This window comes from Esox lucius, chromosome 20, assembly GCF_011004845.1.
Source record: "Esox lucius isolate fEsoLuc1 chromosome 20, fEsoLuc1.pri, whole genome shotgun sequence".
Classification (NCBI taxonomy): Eukaryota; Metazoa; Chordata; class Actinopteri; order Esociformes; family Esocidae; genus Esox; species Esox lucius.
This window is the reverse complement of record NC_047588.1, coordinates 4,679,640-4,699,062: the sequence shown is the minus strand read 5'-3', so window position 1 is coordinate 4,699,062 and position 19,423 is coordinate 4,679,640. Positions and strand designations below refer to the sequence as shown.

At 39.6% G+C, this 19,423-nt stretch overlaps 2 protein-coding genes across 27 annotated transcripts in view; both read left to right on the top strand.

The window, feature by feature from the left end:
• Positions 1–9,807, top strand: part of plecb (plectin b) — a 178,361-nt gene extending 168,554 nt beyond the window's left edge. For all 26 annotated transcript variants that reach the window (XM_020041060.3, XM_013131365.3, XM_020041067.3 and 23 more), the window contains 3 exons: positions 1,343–8,554; positions 8,753–8,869; positions 9,001–9,807. In XM_020041060.3, coding sequence (XP_019896619.2) covers positions 1,343–7,681 — 6,339 coding nt within the window. In that variant the 3' untranslated portion in view covers positions 7,682–8,554; positions 8,753–8,869; positions 9,001–9,807. The remainder of the gene's footprint in view (positions 1–1,342; positions 8,555–8,752; positions 8,870–9,000) is intronic.
• An 8,762-nt stretch (positions 9,808–18,569) lies between these two features.
• Positions 18,570–19,423, top strand: part of macf1b (microtubule actin crosslinking factor 1b) — a 60,347-nt gene continuing 59,493 nt past the window's right edge. The window contains exons 1-2 of the mRNA XM_020041080.2: positions 18,570–18,699; positions 18,910–18,968. Coding sequence (XP_019896639.2) covers positions 18,577–18,699; positions 18,910–18,968 — 182 coding nt within the window. The 5' untranslated portion in view covers positions 18,570–18,576. The remainder of the gene's footprint in view (positions 18,700–18,909; positions 18,969–19,423) is intronic.

Here is a 19,423-nt window from a genome sequence, read left to right as displayed (position 1 = left end):
GATGTGCAAGTCACCCATGCCATGTGCCCTAATGCACCCCCATACCATCACGGATGCTGGGCTTTGAAGTGTGTGCTGAAAACAAGCCGGATAGTCCCTTTCCTTTTTACTCCGGAGGATGTGGCATCCAAAATTTGAAATAATTTCACATTTTCATTAGTCAGACCATAGGACAGTTTTCCACTTTGCCTCAGTCCATCTTAAATGAGCTTGTGCTCAGAGTAGGTGGCGGTGGTTGCATGGTAGAGTTTTGACTTGCCTTTTGTAGAAGCAGCGACATACTGTGTTCACAGACAATGGTTTTCCAAGGTGTTCCTGAGCCCATGCATTGATGTCCACTACAGACTCGTGTTTTATTTTTTTGCAATGCTATCTGAGGGCCTGAAGATCACAGCCATCCAATATAGTTTTTCAGCCTTGTCCCTTGAATACAGAGATTTCTTCAGATTCTCTGAATCTTTTAATTATATTATGTACTGTAAATAGTGATATCCCCAAACAGTTTTGCGTTGAGAAATGTTATTCTTAAATTGCAGTCTTTCACCGAGTGGTGAACCCCTCCCAATCCTCAATTCTGACAGACAACTCTGGAATGATCTTTTAATAACTAATCATGTTACGGACCTATTGCCAATTGATCTAATTAGTTGTGTGATATTCCACCCAGTTTCGTTTTTTAGCATTACACAATTTTTCCACTCTTTGTTGCTGGCATCAAATTCAAATTGGGCATATATATTTCAAGAAACAATAAAATGTTTCAGTTTCAATGTTTGATATGTTGTCTTTGTTCTCTTTTCTATTGAATGTAGGCATTGAATGATTTGTACATTATTGCATTCTGGTTTTATTACATTTTACGCAGCATCCCAACTTTTTTGGAAACATGGTTGTATGTTTATATTAAACTTCAGACGTTATTGGATTAACAACAGGGTACATCTGTCGCAACCAAAACATGCAAAATAATAAATTCCCATGTAAAACACATCTGCTAGAATAAATTTGCTTTTGATTATGTTTGTTGGTAACTGTTTTATAAGCGGGATGAAATCCATCATAAATGTTGGTGTTCATTGCTTTCTAAATGTAGTGTCTTTTGTGGCCTTTTGCATTAAGCTTAGGTATCCCATATATATCAGGAATTCATGTGCAAGTACCCAACAATAATGTGAAAAAAATCTATATATTTTTTTCAATTTGGAAGTGATTCGCATTGTGCATTGTACTAACATGTTATGTCATTATTTTATTACAGTGCACAATATGTGGATAAATTGATTATATTAAATGCAAACATATTTTACTACTACTGTTCTAATTGTTTTTTGTGCTCCATTAGATGGCCAATGCACAGCAAAAACAAATCCAACTTGAGAAGACGGTACTCCAGCAGACCTTCATCACAGAGAAAGAGGAGCTTTTGAAGAAAGAGAAACAAATTGAAGAAGAGAAGAAGAAGCTGGAGAATCAGTTTGAGGAGGAGGTCAAGAAGGCTAGGGCCCTAAAAGAAGAACAGGAACGCCAGAGGAAACAAATGGAGGAGGAGAAAAATAAACTTCAGGCTACTATGGATGCTGCCCTCAACAAACAAAAAGAGGCTGAGAAGGAAATGCTCAACAAGCAAAAAGAGATGCAGGAGCTTGAAAGGAAAAGAATTGAGCAAGAAAAGCTGCTTGCTGAGGAGAACAAGAAACTTCGTGAAAAACTGCAGCAACTCGAGGTCGCCCATAAAGAACCTGTCTTCCACACCAGAGAAATTGATATCCAGACTGACCATGTACCTGAGGATGAACTGATCCACAAAACCGAGGTGGGGACAACCAAGCAGGTTATTAATGGCCAAAGTGTTCTGGATGAGGTTGACAGCAAGAAGGATAAACTGTCATTTGATGGCATTCGCGAGAAAGTACCTGCAAGCAGACTTTATGACGTTGGACTTTTGTCCAAAAAGGAATTTGATAAACTGAAGAAAGGCAAAACAACTGTGGAAGAACTCAGCCAGACTGATAAGTTAAGAACCATTCTGAAGGGCACAAACTGTATAGCAGGTGTCTTAACACAGTCTAATCAGAAAATGCCAATATATCAAGCTATGAAAGAGAAGAAGATTACTCCTAGCTGGGCTTACATCCTCTTGGAGGCACAAGCAGCAACTGGCTATGTAGTAGACCCAATTAAAAATAAGAAACTCACTGTCAGTGAGGCTGTGAAGGATGGCCTTATCGGGCCAGAACTGCACAATAAAATGTTGTCTGCTGAGAGAGCTGTCACCGGTTATAAAGATCCTTACACTGGTAACAAGATCTCACTCTTTGAAGCTATGAAGAAGGACTTGATTGACCGAGACCATGCCCTCAGGCAACTTGAAGCTCAAATGGCAACTGGTGGAATCATTGACCCAATAAACAGCCACCGTGTGCCTATTGAGACTGCATACAAGCAGGGGCTTTTTGACACTGAGATGAACAAGATTTTGGAGGAGGTTTCAGAAGATACCAAGGGATTCTTTGATCCTAACACCCAGGAGGATGTAACATACAATGAGCTCATGCAGAGATGCAGCACAGATCCTGAGACTGGACTGCTGCTCCTTCCCATCACTGACAAGGCTGCTCTGAGCTCTGCTACCTACACAGAAGAGGAGACAAAGGATGTGTTCAACAAAACCACTGTCTCTGTGCCATTTGGAAAATTCCAAGGAAAGACTGTAACCATCTGGGAAATAATAAATTCAGAGTACTTTACTGAGGACCAGAGAAAGAATTTGATTCGTCAATACAAGACAGGAAAGATCACAGTAGAAAAAATCATCAGAATTGTAATCACTATGGTAGAAGAAAAGGAGAAGAAGAATGAAATTGCTTTTGATGGTCTGAGGGCTCCTGTTCCAGCTACTGAACTTCTTGAGTCCAAGATTATTGACAAAGACCTCTACAATAAGCTGCACAAAGGCAATACAACAATCAAAGAGGTGTCTGAAATGGAACCTGTTCGCAAAGCCTTGAAAGGTACCAACTGCATTGCTGGAGTAGTTATTGACTCAACTAAGGAGACTATGTCTTTCTATGAAGCCATGAAGAAGGATATGATGAGAGCAGGACCTGCTTTAAATTTGCTGGAAGCACAAGCAGGAACAGGATTTGTTGTTGATCCTGTAAACAATCAAAAGTTTACAGTCGATGAAGCTGTGAAAGCAGCTGTCATTGGTCCTGAGCTACATGAAAAACTACTGTCAGCGGAGAGAGGTGTAACAGGCTATAAAGATCCCTACACAGGAAAGACAGTGTCTTTGTTCCAGGCAATGAAGAAAGAGCTCATTCCAAAAGATCAAGGCATTAGGCTCCTAGACGCACAGCTCACAACAGGAGGCATCATTGATCCAGTGAAAAGCCATCACATCCCACATGATGTTGCCTGTAAACGAGGCTACTTCGATGATGAAATGAACCAGATTCTAAGTAACCCAACTGATGATGTTAAAGGATTCTTTGACCCCAACACAAATGAAAATGTCACATACTCACAACTGTACAAAAGATGTGTCACTGACAAGAAAACTGGCCTTCAGCTCTTACCTTTGTCTGAGCAAGCAATTAATGCAAAGAATGAGAATACATACACAGACATCCAAACCAAGGAAGCCATGACCCAAGCAACAGTGGAGCTGCAATCTGGGCCACTCAAAGGGAAGAAACTGACTATCTGGGAAATTATAAACTCTGAATACTTTACAGAGGAACAGAGATTTGACCTGATGAGGCAGTATAGGTCTGGAAAGATAACAATCGAAAAGATCATCAAGATTGTGATCACCATTGTAGAAGAGAAAGAGCAAAAGAAACAGGAAAAAGACAACTTCAAAGGACTCAGAGCCCCTGTCCCTGCCAAGTCACTGCTTGATTCCAAAATCATTGACAATGCTACATTTGATATGCTCCTAAAAGGCAAAAAGTCACCTAAACAGGTGAGTGAAAATGAAAACATAAACAAGTACCTCCAAGGCTCTGACAGTATAGCTGGTGTCTACCTTGAACCAACAAAGGAAAAAATCAGCATTTATCAAGCAATGAAAAAAAATCTTCTGAGACACAACACAGGTCTTTCACTTCTAGAGGCCCAAGCTGCCACTGGATTCATTGTAGATCCAGTGAGAAACCAGTACTTTTCAGTAGATGATGCAGTTAAAGCAGGCATTGTTGGTCCTGAGCTACATGAGAAACTGCTCTCAGCTGAAAAGGCTGTCACCGGTTACAAAGATCCCTTCACAGGACAAACAATCTCTCTCTTCCAAGCAATGGAAAAAGGTCTGATCATTAAGGAGCATGCCATGCCACTATTGGAGGCTCAACTGAGTTCAGGAGGAATTATTGATCCTGTGAACAGCCATCGCGTTCCTATTGAAATTGCTTATCAGAAGAGCTTTTTCAGCAAAGAAATGGCACACGCCTTCTCTGAACCATCTGAAGATAACAAAGCCTATTCAGACCCCAACTCTGATGAGAAAGTAACATATAAACAGCTGAAAGACAAGTGCACTAGAGATCCTGATTCTGGCATGAACCTTCTACCAATTTCTAAGCCTCAGGCACCGACTGTGGTGGAGAAGACATACCTCTACACAGAGGAACAGACGCAGATAGACCTGGCTTCCACCAACATTGACCTCCCCAGTTCTATTGAAGCCCTTGCTGGAGGCTCAAAAACTCTCTGGGACATCATGAACTCAAATCTACTTCCTGATCAAGAAAGGAAGAAGCTGATGGATGAGTATCGCTCTGGCAGTATCACTAAAGAGCGCATGATCATCATCATAATTGAAATTATGGAGCAGAGAGAGATCATCACTGGTGAAACTGTCAAGTCATGCAACACATTCAGACGCAGGGTCACTATTGAGGAGCTCTACAATGCCCGCATCATTGACCTGGAGACATTCAACCTGCTGAAGCAAGACAAGAGAAACATCCGTGACATCATGGAAATGCAAAGTGTAAAGCAGTATCTGTTTGGCACTGGCAGTATTGCTGGTGTCATGTCAGATTCCACTTCGAGGATGAGTATTTATTCAGCAATGAAGAGAGGTTTGTTAAAGCCTGAAATTGCCTTTAGTCTCCTGGAAGCCCAAGCAGCAACAGGATTCATCATTGATCCTGTAAAGAAACAGACACTCACTGTTGATGAGGCTGTTAGGAAAGGTGTGGTCGGCCCTGAGATCCACGACAAACTTCTATCAGCTGAGAGGGCAGTCACAGGTTACAAAGACCCTTACACTGGCAAAATCATCTCTCTCTTCCAAGCAATGAAAAAGGACCTTGTTCCAGAAGAGTATGCTTTAAAAATGTTGGAAGCGCAGACTGCCACAGGAGGCATAATGGATCCCGAATTCTACTTCCACCTTCCGGCAGACATCGCCACACAGAGAGGATTTATCAACAAGGAAACATATGAAATGCTCACTGATGAAGTAAAGGGATTTGTTGACCCTGTCACTGAAGAGAAACTGTCTTATGCCCAGCTACTCAAGAGATGCAAGATTGACCCTAGCAGTGGGATGCGGTTGCTGTCACTGGGAGACAAGAGAATTATGTTCAAGGGTCTCAGAAAAGAGATCACCATAGAGGAGATGTTACGCTCTGAGATCATTGACCAAAATACAGTCAATGAACTGAATGAAGGTCTGATTTCATTGGAAGAGGTTAGCAATAGACTCCGAAAATACCTTGAGGGCACAAGCTGTATTGCTGGTGTTTATGTAGAGAGGACTAATGACCGTCTGTCAATCTACCAAGCCATGAAAAAGAACATGATTAGGCCAGGGACTGCCTTTGAACTGCTGGAGGCTCAGGCTGCTACTGGCTATGTCATTGACCCAATAAAAAATCTCAAGTTGACTGTCAGTGAAGCTGTCAAGCTAGGCATTGTGGGGCCAGAATTTAAAGACAAGCTTCTCTCTGCTGAGCGTGCAGTGACTGGTTACAGAGATCCCTATTCCGGTAAGACAATCTCCCTGTTCCAGGCCATGAAAAAAGGGCTCATCTTGAAAGACCATGGAATACGTCTCCTTGAGGCTCAGATTGCCACTGGCGGAATCATTGACCCACAAGAGAGTCATCGCTTGCCAGTAGAGGTGGCCTACAACCGTGGCCTGTTTGATGAGGAGATGAATGAGATTCTCACAGATCCATCAGACGATACCAAGGGTTTCTTTGACCCCAACACTGAGGAGAACCTGACCTACCTCGGACTGATGGAGAGGTGCATTACTGATCCACAAACTGGCCTTGTTCTCCTGCTCCTAAAGGAGAAGAAACGTGAGACAAAAGCATCATCCACATCCTCTGTACGCAAACGCAGAGTGGTCATCGTGGACCCAGAGTCCGGCAAAGAGATGTCTGTTTATGAGGCATACAGAAAGAAACTCATTGACCATCAGACATACTTAGAGCTTGCTGAGCAGGAGTGTGAGTGGGAAGAGATCACAAAGACAAGCTCTGATGGCGTTGTCAAGTCCATTATCATTGACCGACGGTCAGGAAGACAGTATGACATTGATGATGCCCTTGCACGAGGCCTCATCGATCAGACTTCTCTTGATACATACCGCTCCGGAAACTTGGCCATCACTGAATTTGCTGACATGCTCTCTGGAAACATGAGTGGCTTCCGCTCCCGGTCATCCTCTATCAGTTCCACTTCATCTTCTTACAATCCCATGAGCCCAATACCCTCCATTAGACCACCTGCCACAATATGGAATGACCCCACAGATGAGTCTGGCCCTGTTGCTGGAATCCTGGACACAGACACTTTGGAGAAGGTGTCAATAACTGAGGCTATGCATAGGAACCTTGTCGACAATATCACAGGCCAAAGACTACTCGAGGCACAGGCCTGCACAGGGGGCATAATTGACCCAACAACTGGGGAACGATTTGCTGTTGCTGAGGCAACCGACAAAGGGCTTGTGGACAAGGTGATGGTGGACCGTATCAACCTGGCACACAAAGCATTCATTGGATTTGATGATCCAAGAACCAAAGTAAGGATGTCTGCTTCCCAAGCTCTTAAGAAAGGGTGGCTGTATTATGAGGCTGGGCAACGTTTCTTGGAAGTCCAATACCTTACTGGTGGGCTAATTGAACCCAACGTTGAGGGCAGGGTCTCGCTGGATGAATCTATCAAAAAGGGCACAATTGATGCCCGCACTGCTCAGAAGCTAAGAGATGTGAGTGCTTACTCTAAATACCTGACATGTCCCAAAACCAAACTGAAAATCTCCTACAAAGATGCCATGGATAGAAGTATGGTTGAGGAAGGATCTGGCCTGCGACTGCTGGAGGCCTCATCACAGTCAACCAAAGGCCTTTACAGCCCCTACAATGCCAGCAATTCTGGTTCTGCTGCTGGCTCACGGTCTGGATCAAGGACTGGATCCAGAACAGGATCCAGAAGAGGCAGTTTTGATGCCACAGGTTCTGGTTTTAGCATGAACTTCTCATCCTCCTCCTACACCAGCTCCTCCAGTTACGGTGGCCGCAGATACAATGCAGGACCTCATACTGGGCTCAACATTGATGAGCTAGCACAAGCTCTTACAGCTCTAGCAGTGATCAGGCCATGCAGCTCAGAACAAGGAGCCTTTGCAATGATGATACCGATCCACACCACAGTTGCATAATTACAGGAGAAATATTTTGAAATTAGAAAAACATATAATTTATTTATTCTGCTCTGTGTGGTCACATTAGGAAATGGCTGGAAGTACTGGAATGCAGTTCCTTATATATTAGTTGTCCAAACCAATGCCTTATCTCTTCAGCCTTGATTTCTCAAGATGAGTAGTTACATACATAAATATATTTTGTCTTTATTGATTAGTATGTCAATTTACATTTTAAGAGCAAATTTGGGGATTTTCTTTTTACTTCATATAGTGACCACACCTGATTATATAGTTTGCGTTAACACAACGTGTACACTTATGCTTTCTGAAACTAATATATGTACTTTGAACAGATATATTTTTCCAATTGCATTTTTCTTTTTAAACTTAAGGTTATTTTTTGTTTCTTTTTATCTATCTCTTTTATCTATTTGATGATGACTTGTACGCTAACATAGATATTAAACTGACATGTTTAGAAGATAAGAAAAAAGAAATGTCGCCATATTTCTGAATGTCTGTAAAAAGTTTGACCTGAGTTTTTTGTCTGTTGAGAAAGTAAAATATGTTATCTGGAAAAAAATATATAGTTGCAGAACAGAATATGAAAACACTTCTTAAACACTGCAAGAAAACACTGTTGCAATTTTCTAAGTTTGATGAACTGCTTGCTTGCAAACATCCCCAGTTAACATTGCCAATTATGGTCAGTGAACATGCCAAAGCCCCAAGCCATCACCTTATTTTCTTTACGATTGCATACTATACCCACCATTCACCCTTGGTCAAGTGTTCCTGGTAGACTATCCTGAGAAGATTTCAGGCTTCACCCTGCTTCCCCTGACATTAGAGGCAAGGATCTGCATCCTGGAGGTTATGTTGGTTCTTGTAAGTTAAAATCTGTGCTGCTTATTTGTATCCATCTCAGCTTCTTCTCTACTCTCCTCCAATAGTTTTTTTCTCTCTTCACCCAAAAGTTTTTCAGTGCCTGAGTAGTTTGAAAGAAAGTATATTCAACCCTTTTTAAGTTGGATGATTTTTATTGTGGTTATCATTATTAAGATTAATTATTCCCTTTTTTGACAGATGGCTCAATCCATCAGCGTTCAATGGGGATGTGCAGATACTCAGATGGGCGTGCTGGATGGGTCTCTTAATATGGAAGGCATCTCTGTTAAACAGCATCACCATCCAGAGATTCTGGTAAATTCATCCACCAAATAAAGCATGCAATCATCAGATACATTAGACTTTTCTTTAGTTGCATGGTCATTATTTCAGCATACTTGTTCATAATGTGTTGCTTATTCTGTTGGCTTTTGTTTTGTTTTTAGATCTGCCATTGAGTACTTCCACCTTTCTTCCATTGTACCTCCATCATTTTTGCCGGCAGTTGAGGCTTGTGACCCCTGATGTCTCCCAAGGATACCATACTATGAACAAACTCCATTAATGTCTACAAATGTTCCAACTTAAATAAGACAAATAGTTCCCATATTTTGGATTACACCACTTAAATGTATAAAACACTATGTTCATGGACTTTCACTTGGTCAACCCCATGAATTTAATAACATTTTAATATCTCTAGTCCACAAATTCTAATTAACATGAATCACAACCAAGGTAAATAGTTCTTGAGAACATTTAGCAATATTTTGTAAGAAATGCAATGCATGTACATATTTTGTAGGGAGAATACGTTTCAACACAATTTGCAACATTTTTAATATTTCCTTTACAACATATATTTTGAAGCTTTGTTATTATGTTACTTTTCAACCAGTGTTATAGGTTTTGTTTTCCATGCCAAGTATGTTGTTTTCTTCTGCTTCTAGAAAAGATTTTAGCTCTGTAAATCTTTGTTTTAATTTTTCATCATATTTTTGATATCTAATTTTATGAATTATTGCTTTGCATGTTCTACTAACTTGGTAATAATTATTTGATTTAAAAAAAAAAGAAATAGGATATCTGCTCCTGAAAAACATTTGTTAAATGCAGTTTACAAGATGTTTAATCAAAACTAACTGGTTGGTTTTGCTCTTGATCAGATATTTTGGGTTGAGTGGCATGGTGAGTGGAATTTGGTGTTTTGCGAATAACACTTTAATGTAAATAAATATGCTATAAAAAGGTTATCTTGTCCTCTACATTTTACAATATTCTGATAAATTAGACATTCTGACAATTGTATTATCTACAGTGACAGTACTGCATTCATAACATTAAACATATAAGTTACTGCTAATATTTGTAATGTAAAACTGCTCAATGAAAATTACCGTTGTTTCTATAAAAAGGGGTTATTACAGTGCCTATAGAAAGTATTTTCTCATATCAGTGCCAATAATCCATACTATAATTCCAAAATTATTCAGCGTTGGTGGGCTAAATACGTCTCAAAATGGCTAGAAACAAATAACTTACAATATTAATTTACAACATTTAATATGTCTACACTGTTTCGGAGCAACTGGATGTTATTTTAATGGACAAAAAAATTTGCTTTTCTTTGGAAAACAAAGAGATTTCTCAGTGATCCCAAACTTTTGAACGGTAGTGTATATTATTCACGTATTACATTTAAGGGGGACTATATGTCTTAAGACAGCTATAACATCACTCTGCCTTTAATATCACGTTATGAAGATGGAACATTATATAGGAAAGCTATTAGAATGTTTGAGGATGTAAAGATCTTTAGCAATAAGCGCAGATAATTCTCAGGCATACAGTTACAAGAGTATAGGACAAAAAAACACAAACTACATAATGGAAAAAATATGAATTCAAAGGAGCAAATACTATTTACAAAGGAAAAAACATCCAAATACACCACATAGAGGAATACCAGTAACAGGTGACAAGTGGATGGCAGTGTGCTAAATTACTTCAAATTGTTTAAGGATTTTTATTAGAAAGCCTGTAGAATATGGTGTCATAATTGAGGAATTTGACATGGGTGAATAATGCCTTACTACAGAAAAATAATGTAATTATTGATTTATCTTTGGATTGGTAAGTGTGTAATGAGTACGTAATGTAAGGAATCAAGCCATATAGCAAGGAATTTGGTGGTGTTGCATAAACAGTGTTGATTCAATATTTCTACAGACCAAATGGACATGTAATGTTTAAACATTTTTTAAAGGATATTAACAGTTTTAATGATTGACAAATCAGTGCCATAAACAAAAATATAAATAACAGAACTATAAATACTCCACAAACACACCCAAATTCACATTCCGATAACCCTTTTCTGGCCTCAGTCTGTCCTTCATGAAAAGAACAGCATAAAACAACAATGTATTGGGGTTTTTTTCCGATATGATTTTCTGAATATCTATCTATTTATCATATTGTACTTGACCAGATTTTCTTGTGGTTTATAGTACCAGTAGTATATGGGAGTGTGACAGAAAAAAATGACACCTACAATTTGTGATTCTTTTGTTTGTTTGTACGAGGTAATCAAACATGCAATCTTCGGGTGTAAAATGTATTGCCATTGCTCAAATCAAAGGGATAATTCTGGTCAACTATTTGAGTGCTTTGGCAAAAAACCAGTCTGGATTTGGGCTCTGACCAGCTCTGACCAGTATAGATCTGACTAACTTTGTCCCTTACCAAAGTGAAGAAAAAAGTTCTAGAGGCCACAAACAAAAAAAATTGACAGGTTTTTGATGCCCATTAGTTTGGTGGTTGTAGATTTAACAAATCATTGGAAAACATTTTGACTTCAAACTTCATACCAAACCGTCTTTGCTACATTAGGTTTTTGGTTATGTTGAAGTAAAATGTAATAAAATCTATGACAACAAATTCCTGAAGATTTATGGGTAGTTAATTAAATGTAATGATTAAAATCATGATTTTACTTTTATTTATCTCTATTGAAGTAGAAAGAGTCGGTTTAAAAAGTACCTATGCACGTATCAAATGTATTAAACTTCAACTATGCTACATATGTGAACTCTACCATTGATTAATTCTGCAATACATTAAACCCCAACACACATTGTTCAGTTGGTAACATATTTCTTCTAATTATTCTTTATTCCACAACTTCTGGCCACTGGTTGTAAAAGTGGTGCTATCTATCCAAGTCAGGTTCCCAACGACTGTGCAATATGTAACTGCTTGCTTGTATACTTTGAGTTACATAGCTGAGGTGTGATAGTGATTCTACTCATAGATTATGCACATATAAAAAACATTACTACACATCCAGGCCAAAAATTGTTATTCATCCAAATCACAGAATTCATCTTTAATTGCAAAGTTATCAGATTTCGTTACTGAATTTAGGTTTTGCAAAGGTATTATTTTTAATGAAATAAGCTATTTAGTTGATAACATTAGGGAAGTAACTTACCTAACCTGACATGGTAAGCAAGCAAGCACTTTTATTTATATAGCACAATTCATACATAGAAGCAATTCAATGTGCTTTACAAAGAAAAAGAAAACATTTAACAATACAACTGCATAAAAATAAGTACTCAAATGAAAACATCAAAACTACATAATAATAATAAATTAGGGCATGTCTAAGATCTTCTGGTAGTTTATTCCAGTTGTGTGCAGCCCAACTGCTAAAAGCAGCTTCTCCATGTTTGGTTTGGACTCTACTAGCTGACCTGTGTCCATGGTTCTAAGAGCCCTGGTCGGTTTATATTCTTCAAACATCAGAAATGTTTTTGGGGCCAAAACCATTAAGTGATTTACAAACTAAAAGCACCACTTTGAAATCTATTCTGTAACTGACTGGAAGCCAGTGCAAAGAACCCGGGGTGATGTGCTCTGTTCTCTTGGTCCTGGTTAACATTCTAGCAGCAGCATTCTGTTATACAGTCTTTTTGGGGAGTCCCGTTAAGTAGAAATTTGTTTATTATAGGTGATGGTAGTAATGTGTCCTCAAATTACTGTCAGCATTAATGTCTGCAATATTGTATTATACCATATGAGGGCACTGATACACCTACTTTGACAGATCACCCTAAACCATTGTTTCTTAATCCTGGTCCTTGGTACTCAAAGGGGTGCACGTTTTTGCCCTAGGACTCACATCTGATTCAAATGTTGCCCTACCACCTACACACTTGATTGATGTAATCAACCTATCATAAAGTCTTTAGTTTGAATCAGGTGTGTGAGTGCTTGGGCAAAAACAAAAAATTGCACCCCTTTAGGTCCAGAGGACCAGGATTAAAAAACACTGCCCTAAACCACAAGAAGTCCACATTTAAACTATTCTTCCCTGTTTAACTATCAAGCCATCAAAATGTTGAATTTTGTTAAAGTTGTATTGTGGGGTTTTTGAGGGGCCAATTGTATACAGGATAATGTAATCTGCATAAAAGTGGATAAGTTATCATCAGCCAGCACAAAATTATTTGTATCTACAGAGAATTGGATCAGTGAATAATACTATGAGGAACCCATAGATACCACTAGAAGTGTGACATAATTAGTCAAATCAGTAAACACAGCCTGTACAAAAGTGCTTGTGGTCTAAAGTAGATGTGGTGTTTTTGAGAATCTTAAGTAATGCTGAGATACAGGTGCATCTCAAAAGGTTAGAATATTGTGGAATAGTTCATTTTTTTCCGTAAATTCAAATCAAAGAGGGACACCTTCATACATTGTAGTTTCATTACACATGAAGTGAAACATTTCAAGACTTTCTTGTTTCAATATTGATGATTATGGCTTACAGCTCATGGAAATCAAAAATCAATCAATCAAATGTATTTATAAAGCCCTTTTTACAACAGCAGTTGTAAACACCCGGCCTTAAACCCCAAGGAGCAAACAACAGTAGTGTTGGATTTCAGTGGCTAGGAAAAACTCCCTAAGACTCCGAATTTTAGGAAGAAACCTAAAGAGAACCCAGGCTCAGAGGGGTGACCAGTCCTCTTCTGGCTGTGCCGGGTAAGATATTAAGAGTCCAATTGGACTAATTTATAAATTTTTCTGGGCTAAATCCAGAGTCTATTTGATTTTAGACTAGGTCAAATGTATGACCAGATGGACAAGGACAGGGACAGCAACGGGCCCCCCAAACCAGGTACTCCACAGGTGTGGACCAGGACCTCATGTCCTCCTAAAGTTTTAAACTGGAGGAGACTGAGAAAAGTTAGAAAGTGCATTCCTCATATCCCCCAGCACAATAATATAGCAGCGTAACACCTTGGAACTGAGACGGGGGGGGTCCGGTGACACTGTGGCCCTACCCGGGGGAGGCCCCGGACAGGGCCCAACAGACAGGAAATCAATCCACCCACATTGCCAGGCATCAACCAAAGGGACACCCACCAACCACAACCCCCCTGAATGAGGGCTGAGTATTGCCAGCAGCGTACAGCCCAATTGCACAAGTGCGCATCAGAGAGACAACAACAAGCCAGTGACTCTTCCCCCGAAAGGCATTGGAGGGAGGGCATCCCAGTGGCAACGAGAGCCCACCTGGCAAGACAGCATGGGTGGACAGTATCAAGCCTTCTGGTCACCTTCACGCCCCTGGGCCAGGCTACACCTAATTATAAACCGTGCTGTAGAGATGAGTTTTTAGTAGACACTTGAAAGTTTGCACTGAGTTTGCATTTCTAACCTTAATTGGCAGATCATTCCACAGTAGTGGAGCTCTATGAGAAAAGGCCCTGCCACCAGCTGTTTGTTTAGAAATTCTAGGTTCAATTAAAAGGCCTGCATCTTGCGATCGTAGGTTACGTGTAGGTATGTATGGCTAGGACAGGAGTAATGTGTTAATTTTTTTTTGTTCTAGTTAGTATTCTAGCAGCCGTGTGCAGCACTAATTGAAGTTTATTTATTAATTTGTCTGGATAACCAAAGAGAAGAGCATTGCAGTAATCAAGTCTAGAAGTAACAAAAGCATGGATACATTTTTCTGCATCAGTTTTTGATAGAAAGTTTCAAATTTTTGCAATGTTTCGAAGATGAAAATAAGCAACTCTTGAGACATATTTTATATGTTCTTCAAAGGAGAGGTCAGGATCAAGGGTTACGCCAAGGTTTTTTACAGTTTTTTGGGATAAGACCATGCAGCTGTCGATGTTCACAGTGAGATCTGCTAACAACACTCTTTGTTTCTTGGGTCCTAAAACGAGCATTTCAGTTTTTCTTGAGTTGAAGAGCAAGAAATTCTCTGTCATCCACTTCCTAATATCTGAAGCGCATGCTTCCAAAGTACCTAATTTAGGGGCTTCTCCATGCTTTATTGAAATATATAACTGTGTCATCAGCGTAACAGTGAAAGTTTACATTGTGATTTCGGATTACATCGCCCAGAGGGAGCATATATAGTGAGAGCAATAATGAGCCCAGAAACGAGCCTTGAGGAACCACAAAGCATACCTTTGACTGTCAGAGGATATGCCATCCACACTAACAAACTGATATCTTTCAGATAAATAAGATTTAAACCAGGCTAGAACATGCCAATATGGGTTTCCAGTCTCTCTAAGAGAAGGGAGTGATCAATAGTGTCAAAAGTAGCACTAAGATCAAGAAGCAACAGGACGGATGCGGAACCTTTGTCTGAGGCCATTAGAAGGTCATTTGTTACCTTCACGAGTGCAGTCTCAGTACTATGATGGGATCTGAAACCGGACTGGAGTATTTCATAAATGTTATTTGTCTTTAGGAAGGCATTCAGTTGTTGGGAAACACATTTTTCTAAGATGTTTGAGAGGAACGGGAGGTTCGATATTGGCCTATAATTGTTTAAAATGTTGGGATCCAGATTAGATTTTTTTAGAAGAGGCTTAATTTCCGCTATTTTTAGTGAGTTTGGTACACATCCTGAGGAAAGGGAGCAATTTATTATGTTCAGCATTGGCTGACCAAGCACAGGAAATAGCTCCTTAAGTAATTTTGTTGGAATCGGGTCTAGCTGAGAGTTTGTGGGTTTAGAACTCATTACAAATTTAGTAAATGTGTCGAGCAAACAAAAAATTTAAGTGTCCCCATTGACACCTGGTCAGGGAGCTTCAGGACATTTTTAGGAAAACTGAGATTTTGAGGACCATAACTATTTAAGGAGGAGTCAGTTATTTGTTTTCTAATGGTGATGATCTTTTCATCAAAGTAGTTCATGTATTCATTACAACTAAAGTGAAGACCCACTTCACTTGCTAAGCTTTGCTTTTTTGTTAACTTTGCAACTGTATCAAAGAGAAATTTTAAATTGTTTTTGTTCACCTCAATCAGGTTGGAGAAATAAGCTGATCGAGCAGACGTGAGTGATTTTCGGTATTGTAGTGTACCGTCTATCCAGGCTAGTCTAAATACTTCCAACTTGGTGGAGCGCCATTTTCGCTCCAATTTCCTGGAGGCTTGCTTAAGTGCTCTAGTATTGTCTGTGTACCAGGGAGCAAGTTTATTGTTGCTTATTTCTTTAGTTTTTAATGGTGCAACTGTGTCTAATGTATTTCGCAGTGTTGAGTTTAGATCCTGGATTTGATTGTTTACAGATTTATTTACTCTGTCGTTAATGAGCGAACTTGTAAGAATATCAAGGAATTTATTTGTAGTCCGAGAATTTATAGTATGGCTTTTGAAACTCATTGTTTGCGGAGCAAGTGGATTTCTTGTTTTAACGGTAAATGTAATAAGACAGTGATCCGATAATCCAGGATTTTGGGGGGAAATTATTAGATCTACAATATCTATTTTTCGTGACAGGACTAAATCTAAGGTGTGATTGTGGCAATGTGTTGGACCTGAGACTTGTTGGATAAAACCCATTGAGTCAAATATGGCTTCAAAGGCTTTTTGAAGAGGATCATTGGACTTTTCCATATGAATATTGAAATCGCCAAAAATGTTGAGATGCGAGGTGATACAGTAATTTTTATTTGTGACCGAGGTGGAGGAAGGCTTTATCTTAATAAGGTTGTTTTTGTTAGCACTACCTTGTTTAACTTTTCTCAGCCTGGAACGAGTCACAGTGGCAATAGGTAAAGCTGTACAAACTACTCTGGCTATGCTATCGACAGACTCTACTATGCTAGCAGGCTGGCTTACAGCCTGCGGCCTGACCTGCATCCTATATCATGTTAAGGCTAGAGTGAGACTCCTGTCAATGTTCCTAGATAAAAGAAAAGCACCACTCCAGCTAGGATGGAGTCCGTTGCTCCTCAACGGATCAGGCCTGGCACTATTTTTGGGGCCTGGCACTATTTTCTGCTGTAGAGCTCGTCACCACCCCTAGCTGGGAGGGGGCCAGAGACAATTACTCGATGCCGACACATCTTTCTAGCTAGTTTACACGCTGATGCTATGTTCTGCTTCGTTGGCTCTGCCCCCCAGGAAACAGTGTACGATCACCGGCTGATTCTTTAGTCTAATACTGCGGGTAATGGAATCGCCAATGACTAAAGTTTTCCGTTTTTCAAGGCCACCGGTAGAAAATGCCTGCCGATCATTCCCCTCCGAAGACGGCTCGGGCCTTGACTCCGACTCTAGTGGGGAAAACCTGTTGAAAGTCTCAGTTGGATTTAGCAACAATTCAGGTTTAACTGGTCGACGGCATTTCTTCCCAGTGACCAAGAGAAAGTTATTGCCCGGCTGCAGGAGCTGTGCCGGGGGGCTAAAAATACTATTGTTTCTTCCTGGTGGCACTGACGCAGTTTTTTCTATTTCTACACTAGCATAATCCTTGCCTGACATTTGCGTCAGAAGCCGAGCCTCTAACTCTGCTATCTTTAACTGAAGACGATAGTTCTCCATTTTGTTGCTACAACAATTACAGTGATAAGGCATTTTAATGATACTTAGCCTCGGGTGTTCAGGGGTGAGTAGTTCCGTTAATTATGTCCAAAAACAGTCCTGGTATAATAAAGTTGGGTAAGAGGTCAACAGATAAAAATATTGCGTTGGTAAAACTCTTAAAATAGAATTTTGACCAATTAGTTTATATAGAGTAAATTCGACAGGTAGCCAGGTGGGCAACAGCAGGCAGTGTACAACACGTCAACAATCCGCAATCTCAAAATCCAGTATCTCAAAATATTAGAATACAAAAATTATAATACAGAAATGGCGACCTGAGATCTTAGTTTCATCTGTCCAAAGAATGCTGTTCCAGAACTGAGCTGGCTATTTTAGATATTTTTTTGGCTAAATTTAATCTGCCCTTTCTATTCTTGAAGCTTATGAATGGTTTGCACCTTGTGTTGAACACTCTGTATTTGCTCTTGTGAAGTCTTCTCTTCATGGTAGACTTGGATAATGATATGCCTACTTCCTGGAGAGTGTTCTTCACTTGGCTAGATGTTGTGAAGGGGTTTTCTTTACCACCTTTGTGGATGTCCAGGCTTTTTGTGTTGCAGTGCTCACCGGTGCATTCTTTTTTTCTCAGAATGTACCAAACTGTTGATTTGGCCACTTCTAAGGTTCTTGCTGTCTTGCTGATGGAATTAAAAATAAATTGTGTTGACTAAGGATGGCCAGTTTCACTTGCATTGAGAGCTCCTTTCACCGCATTTTATGTATTCACAGCTTCCAAATGCGAATGCCACACCTGGAATCAACTCCTTTTACAAGCTGAATTGATCAAGAAATAATGAAGGAATAGCCCACACCTGTCCATGAAACAGCTTTTGAGTCCCTTGTCCAATTACTTTTGGTCCCTTGAAAAAGAGGGGGCTACATATTAAAGAGCTGTAATTCCTAAACCCTTTTTGGATGAGAAATCCAATTTGGATGAGAATACCCTCAAATGAAAGCTGATAGACTGCATGTTAAGCCCATATTCATTATTTAATATTTTGGTAAACAGCCCAAATTACCAAAATTGTGTCAGTGTCCAATTATTTCCAGACCTTACGGTACTTTTCTTTATCTTTGCCTTTTTGTGTCAATGCTAGTCTTTGATACTGATGGAAGATCCAGCCAATATGCGAGACATGCTGTCTACCTGCCAGGATACCTCCAATGACTGCCTCAACTACCCCTCGTTGACCCTGTCCCTCCCACCTGTCGCAGAAATTGAGGACGAGGAGGTAAGACTTCAGAGAATTGGAGAAAGTTCTGCAAAAACAAATGTAACCATATTGTTGGTAGAACTATATTGTATTTGAAGTATGAGGGCCAACGCACAGTCCCTGATAAATTAACCTACCGCCTATAGTTCATTATGGTACGTATTTGGAAAAGCAGAACTAACAGAATTTCAAATGTATAACTATTATTCATTATGTTGTCTGTTTCAGGATGACATGGCAAGTTTGTATGGATTGGCCACGCCCACCTCCAAGGAACAGAGCTATTGGTATGGGTGTAACAAAAACCACAAGGTCATAATGGATTCAGAGCATATTCGTCAATATTATATACATTTGTCTGTTGGTTGATTTTCTTCAGTGTACCCAACATCTTTATTGAAATACAAACGATTTCAGGCTTCTCCTAGGCTTCACACCTATCACCAATCGGGACTAAAAAAATAAATGTCTGGTTTTAATAACCATTGTTTGATAGTTTCAGTTTAGTGGAGCAGTTCACCTGTACAAAGAAGGCCACAAGGGAACTCAACCAAACAATGTAAATGTGCCACTTACAAACATTCCCAAACTGGGCTTAGCATCCAAACTAACAATCAGAAAAGAACAGTTGACTCCCCACTGAATCTACATAAGTGGTTACTGGTTGAGTTCTGCATATGAACTGTATATTACAAGTCTTTTAAGTTACAATATTTATCCATATTTTAATTCAAGATTACAT